Source organism: Streptopelia decaocto (assembly GCF_964273445.1).
Source record: "Streptopelia decaocto genome assembly, chromosome: 1".
Classification (NCBI taxonomy): Eukaryota; Metazoa; Chordata; class Aves; order Columbiformes; family Columbidae; genus Streptopelia; species Streptopelia decaocto.
Genome location: NC_138663.1, coordinates 75,913,526 through 75,940,455, shown reverse-complemented (window position 1 = coordinate 75,940,455; position 26,930 = coordinate 75,913,526). Strand labels below are relative to the sequence as shown.

General features: G+C 40.0%; 1 protein-coding gene across 3 annotated transcripts in view; it reads right to left on the bottom strand.

Moving 5' to 3' along the window:
* The window catches only part of ITPR2 (inositol 1,4,5-trisphosphate receptor type 2), a 264,569-nt gene that overhangs the window by 138,872 nt on the left and 98,767 nt on the right, over positions 1-26,930 (bottom strand). For all 3 annotated transcript variants that reach the window (XM_082043370.1, XM_082043371.1, XM_082043372.1), the window contains 9 exons: positions 21,311-21,504; positions 17,003-17,135; positions 16,023-16,080; positions 14,355-14,520; positions 11,735-11,908; positions 6,950-7,039; positions 6,671-6,796; positions 5,365-5,487; positions 3,621-3,821 (listed from right to left, as the gene is read on the bottom strand). In XM_082043370.1, coding sequence (XP_081899496.1) covers positions 3,621-3,821; positions 5,365-5,487; positions 6,671-6,796; positions 6,950-7,039; positions 11,735-11,908; positions 14,355-14,520; positions 16,023-16,080; positions 17,003-17,135; positions 21,311-21,504 — 1,265 coding nt within the window. The remainder of the gene's footprint in view (positions 1-3,620; positions 3,822-5,364; positions 5,488-6,670; positions 6,797-6,949; positions 7,040-11,734; positions 11,909-14,354; positions 14,521-16,022; positions 16,081-17,002; positions 17,136-21,310; positions 21,505-26,930) is intronic.

Below are 26,930 nucleotides of genomic sequence, written 5' to 3'. Positions count from 1 at the left end.
ATTTAACATAAAACTGCTGATAAATATTTGATTTTGTTACAAGTGCATTGCTCATCTCAAGAGGACCCTGAGCGGAGGCAGATGCTGGCAGCCCCATCTCAGCATATCTCACTGAAAAGTTTTGCTTTAACCCTGTTTTGGACCCCCCCATACACTGAATATACATACTGCCAGTGCTGCTCTGTGAGCTTGAGTGAAGCTGGGACAGGACACTTGTCCTGTCTTCATCACTTTCCTTTTAAGCATAATGCACTCTCAACGTGGGTGAAAATAAGCTCCTGTAAACCCTTCCTAGCACAGAATACACCTTGGCGGCACAACAGCCATGCATATTTTGTGAATAAGGCACTTGACATATCCAAGTCTATATGTGACATGAAATCCTAGCTTACTCAATTCAAGGGTAGAAATAAGAAATGAGAAAGCAGGAAGAGCAGGAATGAAAATTAGTCTCCCAGAATGAAAAGTCAAGAAGCATTTCATTGCATTTTCCAGGGTTTCAACATTTCAAATTTTGAATTTACAACTTTTCTGATTGTCTTTTCCCTGTTTCTTGCTTATTTTTACTTTGACAATTGGATGGAGTGAATTGGGAATTCAGTCTTTCCTGCAATTCCTATTTCTCCTTTATCTTTGGGTTTCTAAAATGTTCCTACTCATGACTTTTCAAAATAGACAATTTCTGGACAATGCACAGTGCAAAAAAAGTTTTTAAAGGCACAAGTGCTTGGGAAGGAGGAAGGAGACAGTACAGGGACCCAGATACCATTAATTTCATTGCACTTGAATGCAAAAATAAAGGAGGAAAATACGAGTATTCAAAATGTTGGAAAATTTACCTAAATTTTTAACAATGATTTTTAACTATGCTCTTAGGATATTTCACATATAAAATAAAAAAATAAATCCCCACCAAGCCCTCTGGGAAGGCACACACTCTGTCGTGTTCTATTAAGTTGTTCACCACATTCCCATAGTTATTTTCCACTTGTGTACATTTTGCACAGAGGACCCCTCTGACCCCTCATGCTTTCATGCACCTATTGCTGATGAATGAGGAAGAAATACCAGGAGATAGTGAACTTGTGAAACATGATGCTACATGGCATGTTCGCTATATACTAATTGTGAGGAATCACAAACAGAAGCAGACAATGTTGCAACAGCACAAGAAGAGCTAAGGGGGACAAGGTAATCATTGTAAATGCAAGGACAGAAGAAGATGTCATTCCCTTTTTCCAAGTTAGCCCGTTTTAAATGTGATTTGTGAAGGGGCATCCAAACATTGACCCAAGAAGAGAAGATGATGTCCCTTTAAAAGCAGAAAAGGAAGAGAAATATGAGAAGTATCTAGCGTTGGCCAAAGTTTTCATCAGGCATCATGAGCTCAGTGATGGGAAAAAAAAAACAAAAAAAAAAAAAAACAAAAAAATAAAACCACAACAAACACACACACAAGACAACCCAGAAGCATTTCCTCATTTCCTTCCACTAAAGCATATTTTCAACAAGTTAAGAACTCTATGGAAGTAAAATGAAGGTGGGTCAGTATGAGAGCAACTGTTGATGCTCTGTGATGTATCACTCCAGAACACTATAGATAATGGAAAACTCTGCTGCTGCGTTGATCTAGTTCAAAAGCAAATTCTGCCTTCCCTTTTGTAATAATGTTTGTGCTGACAGGCACTGTTCTTCCAGGAACCTCAAAGCATGCTTGTAATGAGAAAAAGTGCCCTAAGGAACCTTTTAGGTTGGTAAACATCATTACTAGCACTCTACAGACATGGAGACCAAAGATATGAGAACCAGTGAATAAGCCAGACTGGGAATGTTCAACGTATTTTATGAAAGTACGCTCTCACAATGGTGCTCCTTCATCTGTATGCGCTTTCTAAAACATGGAAATATGATCAGTTTATCCCTGACTCCCTGTAAACAGGAATAAGCTACAATATACTTCCTGTGGGTAAAAGAAAACACAGGAGTAGTCGAGGGATGCTGTACACTCATACTCTGTCTTGTCTTGTGGTAAATTGTTTACAGGCCCCATCTGGAGGCACAGAAGTTAAGCCACTTGTTTAAGGTCACAAAGTACATCTCAGTTGTCTGCTGAGAAACTGTCCTGACTCCATGGCAAGTTCCAACCTTTTGGCTACATTGGTCCCTTTATACTGGATTGCCATTCAAGTGCCATTCAATTTTCACTATTAGCATCCTTTTCCAAGAAATCATAATTACTTATCTGCAATTTCCTACATTCCTTTAGAACAGATCATCATCTTACCCTCTTTCATCAAAATGAGGGTGCTCCCTATCCCCAGTAAATTCTTGCAGGACTCATGATGTAAATGTCACATCTGAACTCTTTTCAATTTTCATCATGCAGTCAGCTTGAAAATTTAATATGACAATTTATTTTCGTGCTATTATAGGTCAGTAACAAAATGCATTTAAATGGAGAAAAAAATCTAAAAATTTTGTTTGCTGAGAAAGTAAAAACCAACAAGAAGCTGTGGCAGAAGGGGAAAAATCTCAAAGCATAAAGGCACAAGAACTGTTTGAATTATGTAAGACAAAGGGGCTTGTAATTGATATTGCATGTTAAAACACTTCACTAAAATTGAAAAGGTTCAGGTGGATTCCATTAAAGGTTATCCACGTAGGCTGCAGCTTTATTTTCTTAATCAGAAGTTTTTTCTCTTTGTTGCTGTGGAAAAAAAAATTCAGCAGGGCTTAATTTTATTCATAGCACAAATAGAGCTGTTTTCTTTGTGAAGGTGTCTCTTAAAAAAAAATAAAAACAAACAAACAAAAAAAACTCACTTTGTAAAAAAAAATGTTCCTTGGACTCTTATCCTACCTGGACTTTTCACTGTATTCAACTTCACCCACTTATTAATCTCACTGAACTGTTAACATAATTACAGTTAAATGCATGAGTGTCTGCAAGTTGAAGGCTTCATTTGTCATGGGCACTATATACCAAATCCTAATTGCAGAGAAGCCAATTAGGTATTTTCCCAGTGACTTTATTGGCATAAAGATTTGTCCACAAGCCACTCTACGGAATTTACTGGGTCAGACTCCGAATTCAGCAAGTTAAAACTAGAGTAGCCATACTGACTCTCACAGAAATGCTCTGGAACAAAAGAAACAAAAGCAGAAAATAGTACCTAGAGTTGTACCATGGTTACATGCTAAAAAATGGTCTACAATACTATTTAGACAAATCCACAGAGGTAAGAGCCTCTTATACGGTGAAGCCATGCCACAATATGTTGAGTTTGGTGCGCAAATGGGATCCTAAATTACAGTACAGGAAAATGAAGGTTTATGTAACTCTGAGATTTCCATGCTACATCATCTACAAATAGACATCTCTATATCACCACGCTAACACTCACATTTTCTTTCTAGTAGTTATACAGATGGCCTTACAAAATTAGATTAAACTCCCAAAAACTCTGCTAAAATATTCATTATTTGTGAGACCGTTTAAAATTCTAAAGCAATGATGCCATTACATCCTATTGGTATAAAAAGCAGAAAAAGCAACCTCAAAATACTAGTGTGTTAAAAAGACATCACAGGAGTGATTAATATATGAACCCTTCACTTACCTCTGTCATTACCATGTCTTGGCATTTTTTCACGTATTTGCCATCTGCTTTCACAATGGTCTGCAGGAAACGCAGGTATTCCACATGACGTCCATGGGTCTCAATGCAGTGTACAAAGTGCTGCACCACTCTCTCACTAATTTCATTACACAGAAGGTAATTATTCGTGAAGATGTGCCGCATGGTTTCAGCTTCCAGGAGCTAAACAGATTTAAATCAAGACAGCCTTGTAAGAAGAGCAGATTTCTTTTGAAATTGAAAGACTCACAGGACTCAAGACTAGAGAAAGGCACATGGGTAAAGGGAAACTGGAAAAATCCAGCGTGCACCAGTGCAGTGATTAAACAGTGACCTTAAGGCTTAGCTTTCATTTATGGTGGGGTTGCTCCACACTTTCCTGTGAGTACAAAATTGGTCCTAAAGTGGACATAACCAAAATCTGTGCCCACATGGAAGGTGAAGACACACACAACACTGCTAGAACACTCTGTACGAACTGTGGTATACAAGACAACTGAGACCACATTCATCCCGCTCACCATCGAACTTTGCATTGAAGCAACCAAATAAGATGATCAGCTACTTCTGGATCCCTCTGTGGTCAACAGAGGCAGGCATTTCCAGCAGGCAAATCACTGCACCTACAGTCTGATCACACTCTCTGAGAGAACATCACTTTCCACATTGACTACAGAGGCTGTGTTGCTATGGGCAGGTAGCACAGTACAAGAGGAACAGAACTGTAGCAAGAAAGGGATGCTGCTGAGGACCAAGCATCCAGACTTCATGAATTCTTGGGGCTTTTACTTCAAACTTGCTCTAGTTTGGTCCATTGGACTAAAGGCCCATGAAGGTCAGGGTGTGCTCCTAGAGTATACCTTTCTGTTTAGTGTCATCTTAAAGGAATCCACATCAAGTTTGCTCCCCAGTGTGAACAAAAAATGTGGGATGATGAGAAGATCAACTTCAAAAGAACAGAAATGCAAGTGCAAGCAGGCTCTCTACTTGACATTTCAGTTATGTGTCAGTGTTGGGTAGAATGAGGTCTGGGCGCTAGTTCTCACTATGGTCAGCTCAGTGCTTTTCACTAATTTCACACAAAAATAGCATAAATAAAAAAATAACAGAACAAATGTTTCATAATGTACACAGGCCAGGGGTCTACAATCCTAATACTCTCACTTTTTCTAATAAAAGCATGTTTTGCTCAGTAGATCTGCCACTGAGCCAGGTATCATTCTTCATTACTGTATCTGTAAACTCACGTACATATGTACATGCACAAAGGGACCATGACAAAGAGGTTTACTGTAAAGATAATGATTTAATAAAGGAACAAATCTTAGATTCATTGAAGCAAATGGAAGCATCATCAACAAAAATGTGTGGGTCTGATACTGCTGTCACACAAGCTTCATGACAGCACAGTCACAGCATCTTCTGCCTTGACTTACAGTCCATCTGTGAGTTACGATGAATAAGATCAGTCAAGCTAAACATAATGTGATGATGTGACACATGTTCATAGACATTTCCAGTAAGCCCCACAGGTAATATTGTTTTCCATTTTTAAAATGGCAACATTAAAAACAATGACATAAAGAGCAACGATAGGGAGAAAATACAAAGACAGAGAAGGCAGAAAGGGCATAATTCAATGAAATTATTTATTTAGCGCTGTCATTTTTCAGCAAGTCCAAATTTACTGCCAGTTATAATATTCTCCTTAAAATTGAATACTTACCCCTGGAGTTAGGAACAAGTTGAGATTTTTGTGGAGGAGAACTTGATTCTGAGGATTTCCTCGACAGAAATTCTGAAGAAAAGTGTGGGCTAGATTCATAACTTCATTCATCTTTTCATCACTCTGCAGAAAGAAGAGACAAACGAAACCAGCTGGGCATACCTAAACATACTTGTTAAAACCACGCAACATGAATTTAGCCAGGAACAAACCAACTCTCCCGAGCCTTTATAGGGCAAGAATTCTCTCTTTTGCGAAAGCAACTGATCTAGTTTCCTTCAGAGTCCAGTGGTGGTTGTACCTTACTCTGAAATGACTTGACCACAAACTCAAAGCAAGATTTCCTCATGCATGGTTATAATTTCCTAGTTTTAAAAGTGGCTTGATTTTCAAAAAACCTCTCAAGCCTGCATTGATTTTAAGCTTTTGAAAAGCTTTGGTTTTTATATAGCTATGCATAGAAACAGATGTATGTGTGCATATGTGTGTACACCTACATGAATATATATGTTCGTACACATACTCCCACACAAATATATGTCTAGTTTCATCCCCATTTTATGCTCCTCTCATATAGTATTGTAACTCTAAGTTGATGAACCATCTATACAGACAAGCACTATTTGACTGAAGACAGTTGAACCCAGTGTCTGTATCATAACATCAGTGTTTAACACTCAGGAAAATGTAGCCCAGAAGAGGTTGCATCTCCACTCAATGCTTCCTATCACATCTAGAAAGATGTGCTCTTTAAAAGGCTACCTAGAGCATTAATTTATATGCTCAATGCCACTAAATTAGTACAAAATCACATTATCTTCTGAAAAACTTGCAAGTAGAACTAGGTTAGAGGCTTCCACCACAGAAACAAAGAAATTATTTCAGATTTGATCCTTGACAGATTTTTGTCCATCTTCTGTATCCATGATAGCCCTCATGTCGGTACCCAACAGTGGAATTTAGATACCCTGCCAGGAGCTCCATTAAATCAATATTTCTTACTGGGCAGTGACTGCAGATCTAAGGTTTGCCCATTTCAGGAATGGAATCATAGTGCAGTGACATCAAGGTACCTGAGGCAGTCAACATTAAGTTCTTAAAAAAAAACTGTTCTATATATGTTCCATATTTAAACTCAGGCCCAAACGGATTATTATTAAGGTAGAAAAACGGCATCATCGTTTCGTGTTTGTACCACAATTGACTGAAGTCAGTTAAAAAAAATATTCACATTGATTCTCAGGCCTCTTGAGGCCTCTCCCTTTACCGAGTTCACGTTCTTTACCACTAAAATTATGAGAATAACCTTTTCATAGGGTATTTGCAGAAGGTCCAAGACTACCAAGTGGGCACCCATGTTTTTCAGCAATCGCTGCTGTTGATTCCGACATTTTTTATTCTGAACACAAAGTTTGCTGAGTCGAATCAAAATCTATAAATAAACAAACAAATAAATAAGCATGCAAGCAAGCAAAGAATCAGTCACGTCACACAAAACAGAACAAAAATGCATTATTTCAAAATAATTACTAAATCTACTTATCAAACGAGTATGTCAAGCAAGTTTCTTAGCAGATGTACCAACCTCTTTAACAATATTGTAGTTATTGCTTTTATTGCTGTCTATCTGGGGTTTTTTGGTCCCATCTTGTATTGGACTCAAAATATTTGACTCCTGTAAAAAAGAACACATGAGAAGTGGAGATCTATTGCAATTTCCTCAACGTGAACTAATTATATTTATAACAGTAAGTGAAGGAGTATTATAGCAGCTCATAGAGAACAGATATAACACAGATAATAAAGAAAAAAGACTCATTTATTTTTTATCCACTGGTCCAGTGAGTGAAAAGATTCACATTAAAGACCTTCCTTTGTTTCAAATTTCCAACGTGATTTGGGGCAATTACTTTACGTCTTCATGTTTATCTTCCTAAAGGAGAATACATCCCTAAATCACAGACTACACATCCCAAGGAACTTAGCTAATATGAGAATAGAGACCATAAATGTATTTCAATAGCCACCACTTGTTCCAAAAATCTCTAATACAGCTGGAAAGATTACAAAGTCTGTGTATGTGAACATAAAACGTCTGGAACAAGAGCTTAAGATGACCTCTGTAGTTGAAATAAGTAGGGTGGGCCTCTCCAGAGTACAACAAGTAGCATGTGGAAATTACAGATGTTCCTCCCACGAAGAGGACACTTCTGTCCTTATCTCTGGATGATGCAGGAAAGGATTTAAAAACAAATGAGAACCTTATGTTAAACTGCAACATCCAGTCATGATGCCATATGCTCTGGGCTTTGGCTTCAGAAATAAAGTCAGCAAGTAACTGCCAACACCTTTCCATCCATACCTCAGTCAAAACACAGAACATCTATGCAAATACTGTCACCTAGAATACCAGCAGTGATTTCTTTTTTTTTCTGCTGCCAGCTGTGGTCAGCCTTTCTTATCAGAAAACACCAAAAACTGAAAGATTGGACTTTGGATGCTGAAATTATTAACTGTAGCAGATCTTGAGGCTGCCTCACGGTATAAACACAAGGATACAAACCAGCATAATAGTATAAAAAAAGAACAAAACAGGTATGCTTCTGAGTTTCACTGTGTCCTCAAACTTCCCACTGTTCTAAAAAGAGAAGTATGCTAAAACACACATGTGCACACCAATCTGAATGTTTATACCTCTTGAAACCTCTCTCTGAACTTTCTTAGCTGACGGTGAAGATTAGGAGTTCTATAAATCCCATCTGGTCTTAATTTCCAGTGGGGCAAGTACAGCTGCACTATTTGGCCATGGAAGCTGTTTATAACTGTGTCAGCACTGCTGTTCAGTGTGGTCATGTTGATCTATGCAACAACAGTGGATTTTTATTTGTCTAGGTTTGTTAGTATGCACGCTGCCTTCTCTCTAGCTGTTTGAATCAATATTTTGGAAGATATTTCAGGCTCTTTGCTATAATTAACCACCCTCCCCTGTTCTGGGACTGTCGGTTAACCAAGATTAATTTACCTGTTACTTTTATACGCATTCTTCCTCAATCAAAGTAGTTTTATAATTCATGTGAACTATACATCTTATCTGGAAGTGCTGATCAGCATTAAACTGCTGAATCTATCCTTTCTCTTAACAAAATAAAAACGTGTTTATTGAACCCATAAGAGTATGCCAGGGTCGTAGTTATCAAGTGATAATCACACCACTGGGATACCAGAGACACTCAGGTGCATATCTTGCCTCATTATGCCCCTTGATAAGACAATTCTTTGTCACGCTTCTCCATAGGGGATAGGGAGTCATAGAGCTTGCACTGAGAAAAATTCTCCTCCACGTATCTCTCCCCACCTTTAGGAAAGGTTATCTTCTGACCAAGACTACTTCGTCTCTTCAGAACATCTGCAGGATATCGCTCTGCATCAGACCTAGGATCCTTCCTTCACAGCCTCCAGGTTTCAGCCTGAGCAGTTCCCCACTGCTGACATCGTCTCACCCATCTCAGCAGGACAACATTGCAAGGCACCAGTCAGCATCACGGTGGCACAGCTGTGCCCTCCACAGCCTGGATTTACTTACTAGGAGAGTAAGGAGCACTCAGAAGTTTCTGTTTGCAGTTTCAACCTGTATTTGACATCTCAGGAGATGTTTGTTCAAACATTCCCAGAACCAAATCAAACTGCCACAGACCAGAAAAAGAGGAGAGCAAAGGCAACACCAGGCGCCTAAGGGTGCTGAGAGTTTGTACCACTTGAAACCTTGCTGAATTTTCTCAGCAGATGGTGAAAACAAGCAGCTTTATAAATGGCACTGCACTGTAAGCCAGCTTCACTTGAGAGGCCTTTCACTGAGACTATTTCTCCTTCTCAGATCTGTGTTTCTGGCGCTACATCACCAATGCATCCTCCAGTGACAGGACAAGAAAGACTACACTTTCCATAGTCCATCCTGTCTATACAGACTCATACCACCCTTTCTAGAGATAATCAAGTAAACAGGCTTTATCTGCTTTTCCCTTCTCATGCAAGACTCAATTATGTGAGATCAATTTCAGCGTTTCTTCCTAATACTATATGGTGTCTAATTTATGTCTGACCTAACTCTAAGCATTCTTTCTTATAATTCTGATCTCCAGTTCCTATCAAGATGATCCCGCATGGATGTAAGATTCGTTGTTCTTCCTGTGGAGAACTCTGGATACTTTCTTTAGAAGAACAGGGCCTTTCTTCTACAAATCCCATTTCTGGAGCCATGTGACTACCAAACAAAAAGTAAGTCTTTAGCCCCCTCCAAGTTATGAAAGAAAGGTGGAAACAATTGCCCCGAAAGACTCAGAAGCCTAAGGGCAAAAAAAATATAAGTAGTTTTTTTAAACTCTTATGCCAATCTTGCAATGTGTTTCTATATGGACAGAAACCTGAGCTTAACATAAGACTGTTCTGGAATGTAATTTAAGCCCTTGTGCATGCTTTGATGTTGTTTAGGAAAAAATAAGCACAGGGAAATGAAGCCTATTCCCTAAAGACCTAGAGGTTGATCCAGCTCAGTACTGAATACCCAGCATCCATTCCAAGAAAGCATGGGATCTCACAGGGATGTTTATCTGCTCAAAGCTAGCCACCTGCTTCACACATTGTAGATTATGACCAGCACGTCACCTCTTACGTCTGACTTAACATCTCAAAGACAGTGTTCACTATCCAAAGGAGTTTTGCCAGGTTAAAGCATTTCCTGAGTGTCAAAGAATAATTTAACAGGGGAAAAAATAATGGACAAGGTTCTGAGGTATTGTAACCTCACACAGCTCTCATGGAATTACCACCAGATGGTCTAACCTGTTGTGCAGATTACATATTACTGTTCTGATACAATAGTCTTTCAGATCTACCAGAGATAATACTGTGCATCTACTGAAGCACTGTTAATCCATACAGACCCATGGATGCCTCAAGGGGAAAAAAAAAAAAAAAGGAAAATATCCTATTTAGAGATGCTTCTGTTTAAAGCACATTGTTTTGTCCCCTCTTTCTGGAGTTTCTTTGCTATCAGGGTTATCTGTAGGAATAGAAATGACCTTATTACACTTCTAAAACACATTTTAGCTAAAAAACCTTGTAGATATTCTTCTGCAATTCTGTATCCCGTTTCCCCATTACCTTTTCCATTCATTAAATATAGAAAGGAATATTTTCTTTCCTACTAGAGCTATGCCTGAGGAAAGAAAGTAGGAAACCCTACATACTTAAGCTCATAAAGTCCAGATTCCTCCCCAGTTCCAACACCACTAAATTCATATAAGTTATATCAAAGAAAGAGTAGGGCCTACACTGTCTCAAGAAATCAGGTTTCTCCCTTTAAGTGCTGGATTTTCCCCCCTATGAAGCCACCTAAAATCTGCTTTCCCATCTGAAAGGCCAAGCGTACATATGTCATAGATATCTGCAAACATCCTGTCTCTTCTCAACGGCTTCTACTTTTCCTCAATGCACTGGCTTCACAATGCTGTATAATTTCCACTTGGCTTCTTACCACGCTTCCCCACCCATTTTCTTGCCACCAGTAAAGACTCTACCACAGAAGATAATAAAGAAAGTGCTGCTGACAGTTGTTCGTCTCTCCCCATTTCCTCTGATAAAAAATGGAAAAGTGGGAAAGCCTGCTCTGCCTACTGTTATGCCACAAACCTCAACTATAGCAACTCTTGCAACACTTTAAATTTTCTTAAAGGCTCATATTGGAGTTGGGTGACTACACAAGGACCTCAGTTTTCACTGAAAACAAAATTTTTTAATAAATTGGATTTTAAAAAATCATATCTTCATGGTTCAAGATTCAAGTTCTAAAGTTTCTCAGAGCAGAATATACCCCGAGAGTGTGGGATGACAAGAGTCAAAAAAAATGTGTTAGTTCACCTACAAAATCTCAATATTCTTGAGGTCAGTCTCATGTTTGCCAGAAAGTGGAATTAGTTGTCAAGTTTTAAAAAATGGGTTTGATGGTGCTCCTCTCCCCTAGTCGCAGGAACAGATTCTGGCTACTCCTTCTTCCTTCCAGCAAGTCAACACAACTGCCCACATGTGACCCCTAGATGACTTCCTTGACCACAGAATGATGCCATACACTGTGGCTTGCTCACAAGGCAGGTCTGTGACATAAGAACACAGTTACTGAAAGCAAACAGAAAGAGAACACTAAACACATTGATAAAAGAGGTTTTACCTCCTATTCTGTTTATCCTAAAGCTCAGTCAAAATGCTGTACATTCTCGCTTTGCTGCCTTGATTAACCAGACCACAAATGTGCAGTTGTTCATTAAACTCCCTATCAATATTGAAACAATTCTGGCAGCAAAGGCTTTAAACCCACCTCTATTGGCTCTTCTCCCCCTTTGGTTTGACCGTCGCCCACCTCTCCACTCTCATAATTGCTGCTCTTCTCAACCCACAATTCTGATTTTTCTACAGTCAGACGTAGTTGATCAAGATCAGCCTTGATTTGCTTGTAGTTATCAACATCTTGATTAGACACCAGCAACTGAACCTGGAAATACAGAAAATTGTGAAGCTATTACAGCAGCAGCATCAACACTTATGCCTGGGTAATTCGTTTGACAGTTTCCATTCTAAGTCCCTCTTTCCAGGTGTTTTACGTAACCTTCTCTATGAAACTGAAACATGGCACACATTTTTAGCCCACATTTATCAAAAACTTTTAAGAGAACTAGAGATCGTGGTTAACCAAAACAGGACAGTTATAACATTCACAGCATTCTCTCACCTTCTTTAATACACTGTGAAACATCTTCAGGACAAGGGCATATTTACAAGCCCTTGAGTTCTATGCAGAGTTAGCTCTGATGCAGTTATTATGACTCTCATTATTAAAACAATACAGTTACAAATAGCTTATCCTATCATCACAGTACTTCACAAGAGAAAAAAAAAAAAAAAGAGGATGATATGATCAGGAATCAGGATATCCAAGGAAGTCAGAATAGCCAGCAACTTTAATAATCACCTACATCACTATAATCAGATATTTTAAAATTACATTTACAACATTGTTAGGCCAGCTTAGAAAAACCTGTTTGAACATAGCTCACAAACTGACTTTCAGGTTTATGTAATTTCCCACCATTTGAGTGTTTGCCTCTTAGTAAGATTAATCTCACTTTTTTTTTTACTGCTCAAATTCTCTGGGTTTTTTCACTGTTATTTGTAGTTCTTCATTTAGCATGATTTACATCTTTCCTTTCTTCGTAATACTCTCTGCGCTCCCAAGATTATTAATGAAGAGAATATTCCAAAAAACTAACAACAATCTTTACAGTAAATCAATAAGCACTATTAAGAAATCACAGTTACATAAAAGATTAAGGTCACATGGCAGATAAGAACATGATAGGTACCTTCTTTAAAAAAAAACAACCAGTTGCAGGCAAATATTGACTATTTTGTAATATAAAGTTTTCATCATCTTCTCTCTTAGCTTTGTAAAACCCTGTTATTTTACAGAATTTATGAACACTGCTCATCTGTAGATATTCATATTCTCTACAGTCTTTTTTGTTTACTTGTCAATTTGCCTTTTCCTTCCCTTATGAAAACATGTTAGGCTACTCGGCCCTTGCTTACCTGGGGATAACAACTATTTATGCAACAAACCAGCATGGCCTAACTCTAACAACCTGGTGGGAGGCCATTATGCTGCGCTAGACAAACATTAAACAAAAGCTTTCCAGGTCTTTTATCATTCATCTGTTTTTAAACAAGAAAAACCTCCACATCTTACATAAGGATGAGACAACACGCTGTCAATCTCCTGAAATAAGCATCAGATGGTCTTATCAACATATGTTACACAGGGTTATGTAAGAGAGGTGTCTCTGTCATCCAACCCCATGACAGCAGATCTGCCCATCCTAATCCACTGACACATGGAGCCTGCACATGCACCGCTCTTGAAGAGAAGGAATAAAAGCTGAGAACAGGCTTGGCTTTATTACTCCCTTCCTGTTATATGGGCCCTGTCTGTATCATGCAGCGGGGCGCAATTTGAAGACACCTGAATTAGAACGGGAAACACCACATGAATGACAAGAGAACTTTGCACCCAGCCAAAATAGCCCTGAAGACAGGAAAGTCTTACTGCTGACACTGGTACACTGCTGGCAGAACATGAGCTAACAACGCTCTCTCTGAGGGATCACTACACCATGTCTCGCTGTGAGATGTGTGTGTCCCAGCTGTGACCAGAGACCTACATTTTCAGCTTTAGCAGGGGGGCTGGACTAGATGATCTCCAGAGGTTCCTTCCAACCCCAACCATTCTGTGACTCTGTGAACGCAATGCCAGAAACAACTATTTCTGGGTGCGTAACTATAATATACACTAGCACATATGTTCAACTCTAACAACAACAACAAAATCTCTGCTGAATTTGGACTTTTAAGGAAATAACACTGTCATGCTATAAACAGCAATTTGGGTAAGTAAAACAGCCTTTGGAAATATTTTCCCCACAGTCAGTTTCCTGGAATAAAGCTGTGCCCAAGGGTTTGGAGGGGAAGCCATATGAGGACCAGCTAAAGTCACTTGGTTCGTTCAGCCTGGAGAAGAGGATCCTGAGGGGAGACCTCATGGTGGCTACAGCTTCCTCACAAGGGGAGGAAGAGGGGCAGGCGCTGATCTCTTCTTTCTGGTGACCAACAGAACCCAAGGGAATGGCAGGAAGATGTGCCAGGGGAGGTTTAGGTTGGACATTAGGAAAAGGTTCTTCCCCCAGAGCATGGTGGAGCACTGGAACAGGCTCCCCAGGAAGGTGTCACGGCCCCAAGCCTGACAGTGTTCAAGAAGAGACTGGACAAGGCCCTCAGACACATGGTGTGAACTGTGGGGTTGTCCTGTGCAGGGACAGGAGTTGGACTCGATGATCCTTGTGGGTCCCTTCCAACTCAGGACATCCTGTGATTCTATGATTCTATACCTGTTTAAATGCTTGTAGAACTTCCGCTCTCTGGCTGAAATGCTTAAATAGCAGATGCAGAGCACCTGAGAGCAAAGGAGGGTAGTCATGCATGATGAGGTGAATGAGGACCCGTAAAAAAGTTCTGCCTCCTTCATCATCAAGCTGAACCGCATTCTTCTCCTTTCTGCAACAGAGTGGGAGAAAAGGACTAAATAAAGTCAAATAAATAAGAAAAAATAAAAGCTTTTGACATAAATATGCCTGTACACACAAACTTCATTGACAGAGCTCTTAAAAGCAAATCAAATACGCTGCAGGATGGAAACTATAAACATCACCTTAACATATTTTATATGGACTTCAATCGTACAGTTATCTGCTGTTGCAGCAATCTTGTTGCAGAATGGACACTACAGAATGAAAATAAATATGTATGAAATGTGTCAAATATTATGATTAAAATCCATACTGCAAAAACATTCATTTATGTCTTGGATAAGTTATGCCAAGCTCATCCCCAAACCAAATTAATTGAAGTAAATAGCATTTCACCAGAGATTAATTTGGCCCTTTCCTTTTCAATCTTTGCCTTTTCAGCTGCTATTAAAATTTCATTTAAGAAAAAAGAAGCTCAAAAATAGTAAGAATTGCCAAAAACATGATATTTCTGGAATCATATTTATAATCTGGAACAGCAGAAAGCAGATTTACATTTAACATATCAAAGCAGAAATAATGTTTCTAAGAAACCATTCAGTCTCCCTGTTCATTTTAAAGATGCAGATGCCAAGGGCTGTGTGTTGTTTTACATTATGGGAGTTCAGGGAGAGGACTGGAGGCATCGCTCTCACTGGTAAAGATTGAGAACACATAAGGGACTGAGAAAAGAAAGATCAGAACACCCATATTGTGGATCCTTCTCCCTAGCTCCAAGAAAAACTTTAAAGTCTACAGCCTTGTCTAAATGGAATTCATTTTTACTGGCATAATTATACCCATAACATTAAACCAATATAGTGATAACAGTAATAACTCTCCAGTGTGGATATTTTCCATGCTTCTTTTTTTCGTTGTTGTTCACAGCGTAGCTGAAACCACTTTCAAAACTCTGCAAGCATAACTTGTGATCTATAAGCCTCTGGTGGTCCAGAAGATCATGGCAAGTGGTCCACAGTTGCTTCGAGGAGTCATGAAAGAAATTATTGTCAATATAACTTCCTTAATAAGTTCAAAGACAAGGTGCAATGACAACAGATCATGTGGTCTAGAAGAAATCCTGAGGGTCAACAGTAACCTACTGATGCAAGAAATTTGGGACTACAGCCATAAGGTACACCAGCAAACATGTGAGGCATTATAAGATAAATAAATACTTAGTGTCTTTTAGCCCAATACACCTGTATAATATCCCCAGCTCCTTTGGGGACATGGCAAAAACTTTCTACCAACTTTCTTACAACTAAGAGGATGGTAATTTCCAGTTCCACAACCATCCATACCCACTGGGCTGTTTTCTTGTAAGAAATCCAGGTCTTTTCTGGCACTTTTCTGTCTATGTAATAACAAGTAGCAAAAGGAAGAAAAAGGGGTATGTAAACACACATAGAATAGACAGAGATTGTCCATGAGAAATACCAACGTGAACAAAGACATTAATACAGAGAGGTAAAACTTGAGAGAATATACCTGCCAGCAAACATGGTTTCAGCCTGAGCTGCAATTTCATCTATATCAGGAACAATTGCTGCAGAAAAAGATAATTAAAAAAATAAATCCAGTGATCATTGTTTAAACTTCACAGCAAAATGGAACTCTGTTCTCTTTAAAGTAGATGTTACCACATAAAAGTTTAACTATTCATTCCCCAACTAGGCAAAATTTGCTATCTGCAAGAGTAGTAGGGAAGAAACAGGACAAGGGAGAGAGTTAAACTGTGTGTTACTGAGGGAGAGCCAAATTATAGTGATGAACCAGAGCCTTGTGGTGCTAGGAGCTGTACAAACTACCACCAGTGACCCACACATGACAGGGAATATGAAACTTACTGGGTGTGGGGTTGGGTTTTTTTAGATGAGCAAACCACCACAAAGCAGCTAAATGAGAGACATTAAGTTTAGAATATTTATCATTAGCCAAATCATTTGACACACCATCATTTTGCTTTAGAATAGCTTTAATATATCTTACTACTGAAGACTTCCGCATTCCTTAGCCACTGCCCTGTAATACAGCACCTCCAATTAAAGCAAATCTCCCCTACTTGAAGGTGGTCACACAGACAGCTCTCAGCCTTTGGAGCACTTCTGTGTGCACAGGAATGTTTCCTGGAAAGCCACTCCATTCCTATCCCACATTCACCTCACTTAAATCTGTCTTCATCAAAGCCCAATCATTTTTTCATTATCTACCCTCCACTACATTTGTCACCATGTGGTGTTTTTGGAAGAATACAAATAAGAGAATAAATTCTCATTATGGGAAAGAGGAATCACATTTTTGTTGGAGGAGGACAGGCCAGCAAAAGTCTTGTTTTTAGGGGATTCCTTTTGGTTTTCCACAAGCTTTTCAACTATAAGCTGCATGAATCTTTCTGGTGTAGTTGCGTTCATTGTTTGCAGTAGTCTACACAAAATTATTCTACATTGCAATACAACAGTGACATTTACCTGAGGCAATCCCTGGTGTGTCAGGTGGAGATGCTGGAGAACTCTCAACGTTTTCATTATTTTCCCCAAACTCCCTCTTATAGATGGACAGCATGTAGGATATTCTATAGTCCAGTCTAACACTGAGAATAAACTACAAGAAAAAAAGTTTAAAATAAGACTTCGACTTCAGCAACACAGGTTAGGATTTATCTGTGGTGGAACGTATACATTATTATTTTAAATACGTATGTCCACTAGAAAAAAAGAACCCATTATATTCATCAGTTTTCTGTGATTTATTTCTTCCCTCTGACCATCCTGAGACACATTGAACTCTACCCTATCAACTGGTAAACTCTGAGCAGCAGACTGGATTTGTCCAGGGGCTCCAGCACGCTGCCTTCTCCTCGCTGCCCGCAAGCCAGGTCAGTACACTCAAACCCACGCTGAATCTGATTATTTCATATTTCAGCTGGACTTCTAGTGCCCCACAAAGATAAGAATTAGAGTGGGGTTGAGAGTGAAGATGACAGGCTCAAGGCTCACCCTCTCAGATACCTGACAGCCAAGGGCAGCGATGCTGCAGGAACTCCAGGCTCCCATGAAGTGAAGTGCAAGCCTGGTGATGCCTCTTTTTACATTGCTAGCAATCAGCTGAGGATGTGAGGAGCACACAGGATGTCCTTCCTGAGTTTCTAGTAGTGTTGCCAGCATGCAGCCAAAAAAGAAAAAGAAGTTTGGCTTTGGAAGCTATCAGTGTAATGGAGGTAGAGATCCCCCTCACTCAACACTCTGCTTTCTTCTAATTGTTGGTGCCTTTTGCTCCTCAGCTGTGAAATCGGAAACTCATACAGGAAAAATCCTAATTCAAACCTGGAACTGTTGTTTTTATACTGGAATAATGAGGAAAATAACTTGGCTGGAGACATTAGTATCAGTTTAAGGACTGACAAGTACACATCTGACGCTTTACCAACTGACTGCCCACCGAGTTTCAGTGTTTCCCACACTTATGCTCCTTGTTCACAGCAAATGTACAATGACAGAGGTTTAAAATCATATAACATACTTTACAGTCAATGGGAATGAAAGCACACATGTTAAGTTACCAAGACTCAAGCCACAGGTGCTGACTTAGCAAATGGTGGCAACCTGTTCCTTTGATCTCTAAGTCAAGTCAGACAAGCTTCCCAGACCCAGAGCACTGTAACAGGATTTGAACAGGGTAAATAGGACTATGTCATCTAAAAGCAAATCAAATGCCAACTTAAGAAACAATATCTTCTCCTTAAAATCTTCTAACCAAAAAAAAAAAAAAAAAAAAAAAAGGCAGGTTTATTTTGGTTCCATGATCAAGTTACCCTATAACTGTACAAGCAAGATTTTTAAAAATAAAAATTTCCCAAGTCAACACATAGTCAACTAAGCCTATCAGGCCATCTGTTTAATTCTGGCTGATGGCAGAATGGAAACTGTTAAGTAAAAAAATGCCTTTACTTAAAAGAATAAGAGGATACATTGAGAACTAAATTATTATTAACTGAAATATTTCTTAGAATAGAATAGTTTAATCACCACTGTACTAGCTTTGCATGATAATACAATAAATTTAAAATATTCTTACTTGCCTTTTTGGGTAGTAGCATAGTAATAAGAGGTAACATGATTTAAATTAATCCTTCATTGCATATTAAATGAAACCAAATTATTTGGTATTTCTTTTGAACTAAGGTCATACATACGCATATTTACTGTGATTCACTCCACATATGACAATGTACTAATCTGCAGTAATTTGACCATGTGACTAAACCATAACTAACAAGCCACAGATTAAGTGACAAATTAGGATTAAATGCTCTCCAATCCCAGGTGCTCTTGCACTGGATGTGTGGTGAAAAAGGAAAGGATAAGACAAAATGTGATTGTCTTGCCTGTGAGCAGACAGGGAATGCACAAGACGAGTTTGGTGTCCTAGAATCATCCTCCTAGGTATCAACCAGTAAAGCAAGACAGTATGAAGAAAAAATCAGTCAAAAAGCAAATGAAAATGAGAAGCAACACACATTAATTGACAGAACTTCATCACACCCTGTCCTTCCCCATAAGCCTTAAACTAAAGGAGCTCTGGAACCAAAGTATGCAGTATTGCAGATAATCTAACAATTGATAATATTTCAGATGACAAATAATTAAGGTAATCTAAGTCATTTATAAGCACGTCAGAACAAATGGAATCCTTCAAAAGTGACAATGGTACCAACAGATCTGCAGAATTTATAGAAAACAGTGAAACATCCCTTCAGGGCATAAGTACTGCAGAAACTGGGAATTGATACACAGGACAAACGTGTACCACTTCACTTACTAATAGCACAAAGTGAAAATTATATCTCAGGAGGCATGCTAGTGTCATATAGCTTGTCAGTTCAGCTGAGAGAAAATCATAGCAACCTACAGACTATTCTCGGTCTAACAGTGGAAATCTGAAATGGACTTCAAAAGTGTATGGCCTTGCATGACTTCAGTGGGTCTAGGTGCAAGTCTGCCCTTCACCAAACTACAGTAAAGGAGACGTCAAATACTAAAGTCAAATAATCCACCCCTGTGTGAAATAAGCATTATTGAGACTGGAAATAGACACACTGCTTTCAGAAAATATTAGTGAGGCAGATTAAAGGACAAGTTCTGCCTTTTCACAGTTACAGTGTTTCTGCATCATCTACTTCCTTCAGAAGTGACGTAGGTGTAACAGAGTGAGGATCACAACTGTACTGTTGTTCACACAGAGGAGTATAACAATGATCAAATCACAAAATCGTTTTGGTTGGAAGAGACACTCAAGAAGCCTGTTCAATACCTGACAACCCTTTCTGTGAAGAAATGTTTCCTAATATCCAATCTGAACCTCCCCTGGCACAACTTGAGGCCACTTCCTCTTGTCCTATCACTTGCTACCAACACCCTCTGTGCTACAGCCTCCTTTCAGGGAGTTGTAGACAGCAATGAGCTCTCCCCTCAGCCTCCTTTTCCCCAGGCTGAACAGCCCCAGTTCCCTCAGTCGCTCCTCATCAGACTTGTGCTCCAGGCCCCTCACCAGCTTCGTTGCCCTTCTCTCAACTCTCTCCAGCACCTCAATGTCTTTCCTGTAGTGAGGGGCACAAAACTGAACACAGGGTTCAAGATGTGGCCTCACCAGCACCATATGCAGTGGCACAATCACTTTCCTAGTCCTGCTGGCCACACTGTTCCTGATACAAGCCAGGATGCTGTTGGCCTTTTTGGCCACCTGGGCACTCTGCTGGCTCATGTTCAGCCGGCTGTCAATCAACACCCCCAAGGCCTTTTCCCCCAGGCAGCTTTCCGGCCACTCTTCCCAGAGCCTGTAGCGCTGCCTGGGGTTGTTGTAACCCAAGTGCAGGACCTGGCACTTGGCTTTGTGGAACCTCATACAATTGGCCTCAGCCCAACGATCCAGCTGGTCCAGATCCTTCTGTAGAGCGTTCCGACCCTCCAGTAGATCAACACTCCCACTCAATTTGGTGTCACCTGCAAACTTACTGAGGGTGCACTCGATCCCCTCATCCAGATCATTGATAAAGAGATTAAACAGAACTGGCCCCAAAACTGAGCCCTGGGGAACACCACTCATAACAGTCACCAACTGGATTTTACTCCATTCACAACTCTTTGGGCCCGGCCATCCAGCCAGTTCCTTATCCAGCAAAGAGTACACCCATCCAGGCCGTGAGTTGCCAGCTTCTCCAGGAGAATGCTGTGTGAAACGGTGTCAAAGGCTTTACTGAAGCCTACGTACACAACATCCACAGTCTTTCCGCCATCCACTAAGCAGGTCACCTTGTAATAGAAGATCAGGTTGGTCAAGCAGGACCTGCCTTTCATAAGCCCATGCTGACTGGGCCTGATCGCTTGGTTGTCTTGTATGTACCACATGATGGCACTCAGGATGATCTGTTCCATGACCTCCACTGACACTGAGGTCAGACTGACAGGCCTGTAATTCCTCGAATCCTCCTTCCAGCGCTTCTTATAGATGGGTATAATGTTTGACAACTTCCAGTCAACTGGGACCTCCCTGGTTAGCCATGCTGATAAATAATTGAAAGTGGCTTGGTGAGCACCTCTACCAGCTCCCTCAGCACCCGTGGACTGATCCCACCTGGCCTCATAGACTTGTGTTTCCTCCTACCAAAGTCTTATTTTTACAGTGAATAGTAAGGATGCAGGTAACAGAACTTGCCACAATGTGAATAAGCAAAGAACTGTGAAATGATTGCTATGTAATATTCCACCAATCAGTATTACCTGCAAAATCTCAATGATTTTCAATTTGGTGTCCATTACGATCACATCTTCACTGTCTGAGGTGCTGGCTTGCTTGCTTGGGTGGATGCTTGGCTGTACGTCAGGGGCACTGATGGGAAATATAGATCCTCTGCTCAACACCATTTGGGTCATCATTTCTCCTACACCATGGATAGTCCTCATAACATTGTTTCCTATACATTAAACAAAAACACACATATATTTGTCATGAGTAAAGCTTGCTTGCATAACTGTATATCACACATACACCCATGTCATCAACCCATTTTTACACTCTTAACAGGCAGTATTGAAAAACAAGTCCTTAATTTCTGATCAAACCTCAGAAGAAGGATTTCATTTAAATCACCCAACAGTTTAGGGACAAATTTTCTACACTGGTTTTCCCAGAGATCATTTCTTAGAGGTCAACAGATGGAAAAGATACCAATATATTTCCACACTTCCGTTAATATGTTCAAGAAATCATAAAAAGAACAAAATAAATCTTAGTAATTCACGTAATCCATTCCTTTGTCTGAAGGCATATTAATATTATCTACATATAAGACCATTTCTGAAAGAGGTTTGTTTAACCAATTTTTTAAGAGTATTTAAGCATTGCATATCCCACATTATAGAGTATCCCTAGGCAAGTAATTCCAATACTTGACTATGTTTATTGTTAGCAAACTTCTACTGGTATTTCATTGCTATCATCTATTCCTGCAATTTATAACCTTGCTTTGTAGACAACATGGGATGAGTTCATCTTCCATGCCTATTCCCATCGATGTCTTCACCATGACAACTACACATAATATATGTGCTTGACACTAGAGAAGCTGGAAGGAGACTATCCACGTATCTATGTCACACTAAGAGAGGGTAAAGACTTGAGGCTGTGCAAATCTGATCAATCTCTGCATGTGGTACAAATGACAGGCCACAAACCAAAGCCAGCTGAGAAGTAACCAACCATCGCACTTCAAAAAAGTCCCAGGAGAATGTCATGCCCTGAAGGTTGTCCTTCAGGTCAAACAAGTATCTGTAATGACAGTACCCTTCACAAGTCACGTGGCAAAAATCTTCAGTCCAGTCTAGTTGCAATGGTAGCTATCACTGATGCCAGTTCAGCAAAATCTACCGACAAATACCTTATATTCCCGTAGATTACACTGGTCTGTCTTTAGAGTGAATTTTGATATGAAAACCATCTCAGTGAATCAATAACTATCTTCTTCCAAAGGTGGGGAGAAGAAAGAAAAAGAGCATCATGCTAGCTACCTACAGGAATTAGTTTCCTTTCTTGCAAAGCACAGATCAAAATGAATGGAGGAAAGGAAGGGAATGATAGTATCTCTTTGCAAAAAGACTGCCAGCACCTAGACTACACCGAAGGCAAACAAAAGAGTCAAGGAAATGCAGCTTTGCTGAGGTAAGCCTGAATAGATCTTCTGTGTCTTTTAGTACACTTTAATCATCACAAACTGACAAGTTTTACTCACACTGAAGAGAACCTCTTCCCAGATAATCTGCTGTAAAAAGCCAAAGCTATATTTTATTTTGTTAGCAATATCCTCCTCTTATGCCCTTCTTTCTTCAATCCATAGAGCTCAAGTACTGCACGCAGGGAAAGAGGATGCCTTCAGCCCTCACTTTAAAAGGAAAACACACAAAGAATTTGCTTTTTCAAAGTGAATGTGGCAGATTAGTGTCACATTTGAGGTCCCATTCAGCATCTAGACTGGTGTGCAATCAGTCTGAATTGGTTTTTTGAAAATAATACTTCAAGTCCCTACAAAGTGGGGTGGGGAGAGGGAACATATTTTTAACTTTGCATGATGTTAGAGAAAAAAAAAGCCAGAAGTCAAACTGAGGGCTAAATGCTCACATTAGGCAGGCACAGAAAGTTCTCTTAACTGCTTACACCAGCATAAAGCAAACAGAATAATTCCAAATACCCTTCTTGCTGCAAAATGAAAATGGTGCATTTTCCTTTCAAATCAAATAAAACAGCCGGGGAATAACATAATATGGATCTCTCTCTCCCCCCACCTCCCCATCCCCTTTTCTACAGTGAGCCAAACATTTATTTGCATTTATCATCATTCAGTATACTCATGTAAAGCTAGATTACTAAGTGGAGGACCTTCAGCCCTTAAAGTAGCTTCAGTTAAACTGACATTTTTCACCTTCTTCATCTTCAAACAATGAAATAAACTACCTCATTCACATTGTCCTGTCCTTAAAGCTGACTGATAAGCACACAACAAGACCTAAAGGTTGTGCAGCTGCTTCCAGGTCTGTAATACCCTTGCTCTACTTCTTAGTTGAGAAGCCATCATCCTCCCTCTCACAACATGATTTGAAAATCTCTTTCACTCAGTTGTACAGAGGTGAACATAAATTGAGGCACTGCTATTCTGAAAGCTCAGAAATTCTACGGAGAACAATTTTGATCAATGGGGTTACCAGCTGATAATTAAACCACTTAATTCTAAGACAAGTCCAGAAGATATTATTCTCAAAAACTAGATACAACTGCAGTCTGTCCCAAATGAGGCAGAATTACACTTCATCTTGAAAAGTTCCTGCCCACCCTTCAAAACTTAAGTCCATTTTGTGTAAAGTTAATGAAACTATTAGTGTCTTTTGGACAAGGAGTCGGACAATGCCTTGGCTGGACCTCAGGTTCTTGGAGAAAGAAAGCTGGGATTTTGCCTAGAGCACACATCCAGCTTATTATTCAGCTATCACTGGAGCGCTGCACAAGCACCGCAGGGAATGGGATTCAACTCCTTCCATGACCTAGGAATTTGTCACTCTCTCTGCATTTCAGGACCACCCCCATAAATGAGGGGACTACTCTCTATCTCTAAAAAGGACAGTGAGAGGCCTGATACAACGAAGTCTGGGAGGCGCTCAGCTAATGTGATGATTGATTCTATAAAAGCACCTAGAAAATAAAAAGAAAGGAGATGACTGCTCTCCTTTCTCCTTACCCACAGAACACCAGTGGTAAAAGATGGTACAAACCAGTGAGCGGTAGCTATGAAGCTGCTTCCCAACAGCACCGGTTGGGAATCCAACAACAAGGATAAACCCTCTGTACACAACATTGCTTTACTGTTGACCTTCATGTGACTGATCTAAACAGCCAGAGGCAGGAAAGCAAAGGAGAATTAAGGTGGTACATATTACCACTGCCATTTCAAACTGGTTTTCATTAAGGCATAAGAAAGGATTTTAGTGAGAGAAAAGTCTACTTAATCCAGTTTAGTATTTACAGCTGAAATGGATAGTGACTCAGTGTTGCATTAGTTCTGTCAATAACAGCAGTGAGACAAGGTGTGATGTGCAAACCCACCTTGGAAAACTTTTTAACTAACTGCATGATGCTGACTGTTATTTTTAATTAACTCAGAGCAGGCTTGGGGATAACATTCCCAGAGTGAAAATAACACAGCAACTGCAGCAATTCAGCGTTCTTTTCAGAAAAGATATTTTAACAACTATGTTTTGTAGGGTGCTGATGAAAAGTAACCATCTCTTGGGAAAAGGCAGCAGTCAACCAGTACGTTCATGCACAGCAAATGAAGCAGCTGAGTGGGTCTCAACACTGGGAAGAACTGCTCTATTCTTTGAAAGATGCCATGAGGATCATTCAGGTACATAAAGAGTGGGCAGAAGCTTCTCTTCTAAAAGATTCCCCAGTAATCAGCACTTGTGGTGCTCAGTGTTATCTGCCCAGCCTTGGAAGTCTAGACCATGTTAAGCATGGATTTAAATCTGTCACTCATAAACATCAGGGGCCAGCAGCACTCTTGCTAGCGAGTTGTTTCTTCTTGCCATGCTTTTATGTCCTCTTGGCTTTAATACAGTTATCTCAGCAGGAAAGGGCATGAGTCTCTGAGGTAAGGCATGCAGAAAGGTTACTATGGCTTAAAAAGGGACTGACTACATGTCAGCTAAGCCTGCAACAATGCAAGACAAAACACACTGGCTCAATAAAAGAGATTTAAGTTCTTAGTACATATGCACACAATTACTAAAATAACTAAGCTCTGATCTTAGTTAGAGCTCCAAAGTGCTTCCTGAATACCAATGCCCAAGGAAAAATTACCTTGCTGCCTCAGGTAGTCAACTGAGCTAAATCAGGAGAGAGAGCAAGCAGAGGCGCACCTTGATTAATTTTGTGTGCATTTTGCTAGAGTTAAGTGAAGAGAAGCCAGAGCTGTGCCTTCATATGGTACTGCCACCCTTAACCTGCTGACATCCATCATTTGTTGTCTTTGAAGTCAAGGTATTAATGTTAACATTATGGCTGAGAAGTGCAGCAGAGAAAGAAAAGTCATTGCAACGTAGTATAGTGCCAGTGTGTGCAACCAACCACTTCTCTCACCAACAAACCACTGCAAAAGTGGCTTTGGCCAACAGAGGAAAAAAACTCAAAGCAATTTGCATGAATCTTCTTCCATTTTTCCAGTTTTCCTTTCCTCTCCCCAAGTCTGCCTCTCTGCTCCTCCCTCTGCCAAGAACCTTCCATAAGCAGTGGACCCATCAGAAATGCCTCCTGTTCAATGTACGGTCTCACAATGTTAGCCTATGGAAGAGTTAAATCATCATATGCATAAGTGGTAATTTAAAGGAGCTGTAGATTAACAGGCACTGAAAGAAGAGGAAAGAGAATGCTTGTCATGTTTTGAAAAGACAACTGTGCATCTCCTTTCATTACTTTTTATTATAGTGATCACAACTTCCTAATGAATATCAGTTTCTGTCACAAAACTGTAGCACATAATCTCATACAATTTGGCACGATTGAAAACACAGCGGCCTCTCTGAGAAAAAAGACTTTGCAGAGGAGTCAATTATGGGAAAAAAAATAACAACCACCCAAGTAATCGAAACAGTGGATAATGTGACACTTCATTTTCTACATAAACATATTTTCTTGATAAGTCATTTACTGGTTGCGAAAATTCTAAAAGCAGAATACAAAAGTAAACAACAATCTGCTATGTAACACAGTATGGATGGTAAGTGACAAAATACCACATTCAGAAAGAAAAACAACTGTCAAAGGCAGCCGGCAATTCATGCCTTTTCTTCAAATTGTTCCCAGCCAATTGCTGTGCAGCATCCTCGGTTTGCTCTCCGGTACCCACAGCACTGCAGGTACTTCACACACCTTGTGGTGGCTGAATGTGAACACGCACTGGACAGCCTTAAAGGCTGGCAGATACTGCCCATAGCCCTCCACTCCACAGGTATCCCCAAGAACCCAGGGAACTGACTTGCAGCCTTGTTTATTTAAAAATGAACCATACACACCTGATCTGGTCCCTAGTTGCCACAGAGGGATGGAGCCTTGTCAGAGACTGATACGAATAATGGCTCAAACATTGTGGCAGTTCATCCAGCCACAGGAGATGGTACATTCAGTATAAGGTGAATTGTGATTTATATATCGACGACAAGCTAATGAGCCACAGACAAGGCCGGCTGGCTGATACAGGAGGTGGGGGACGTGCTGGAGGGCACATAACTCCACCTTCTGATATGCCCAGCATGGCAAAAAGGGAAAAAGCTGAGACCCTTCAAGATGGCCCTAGAC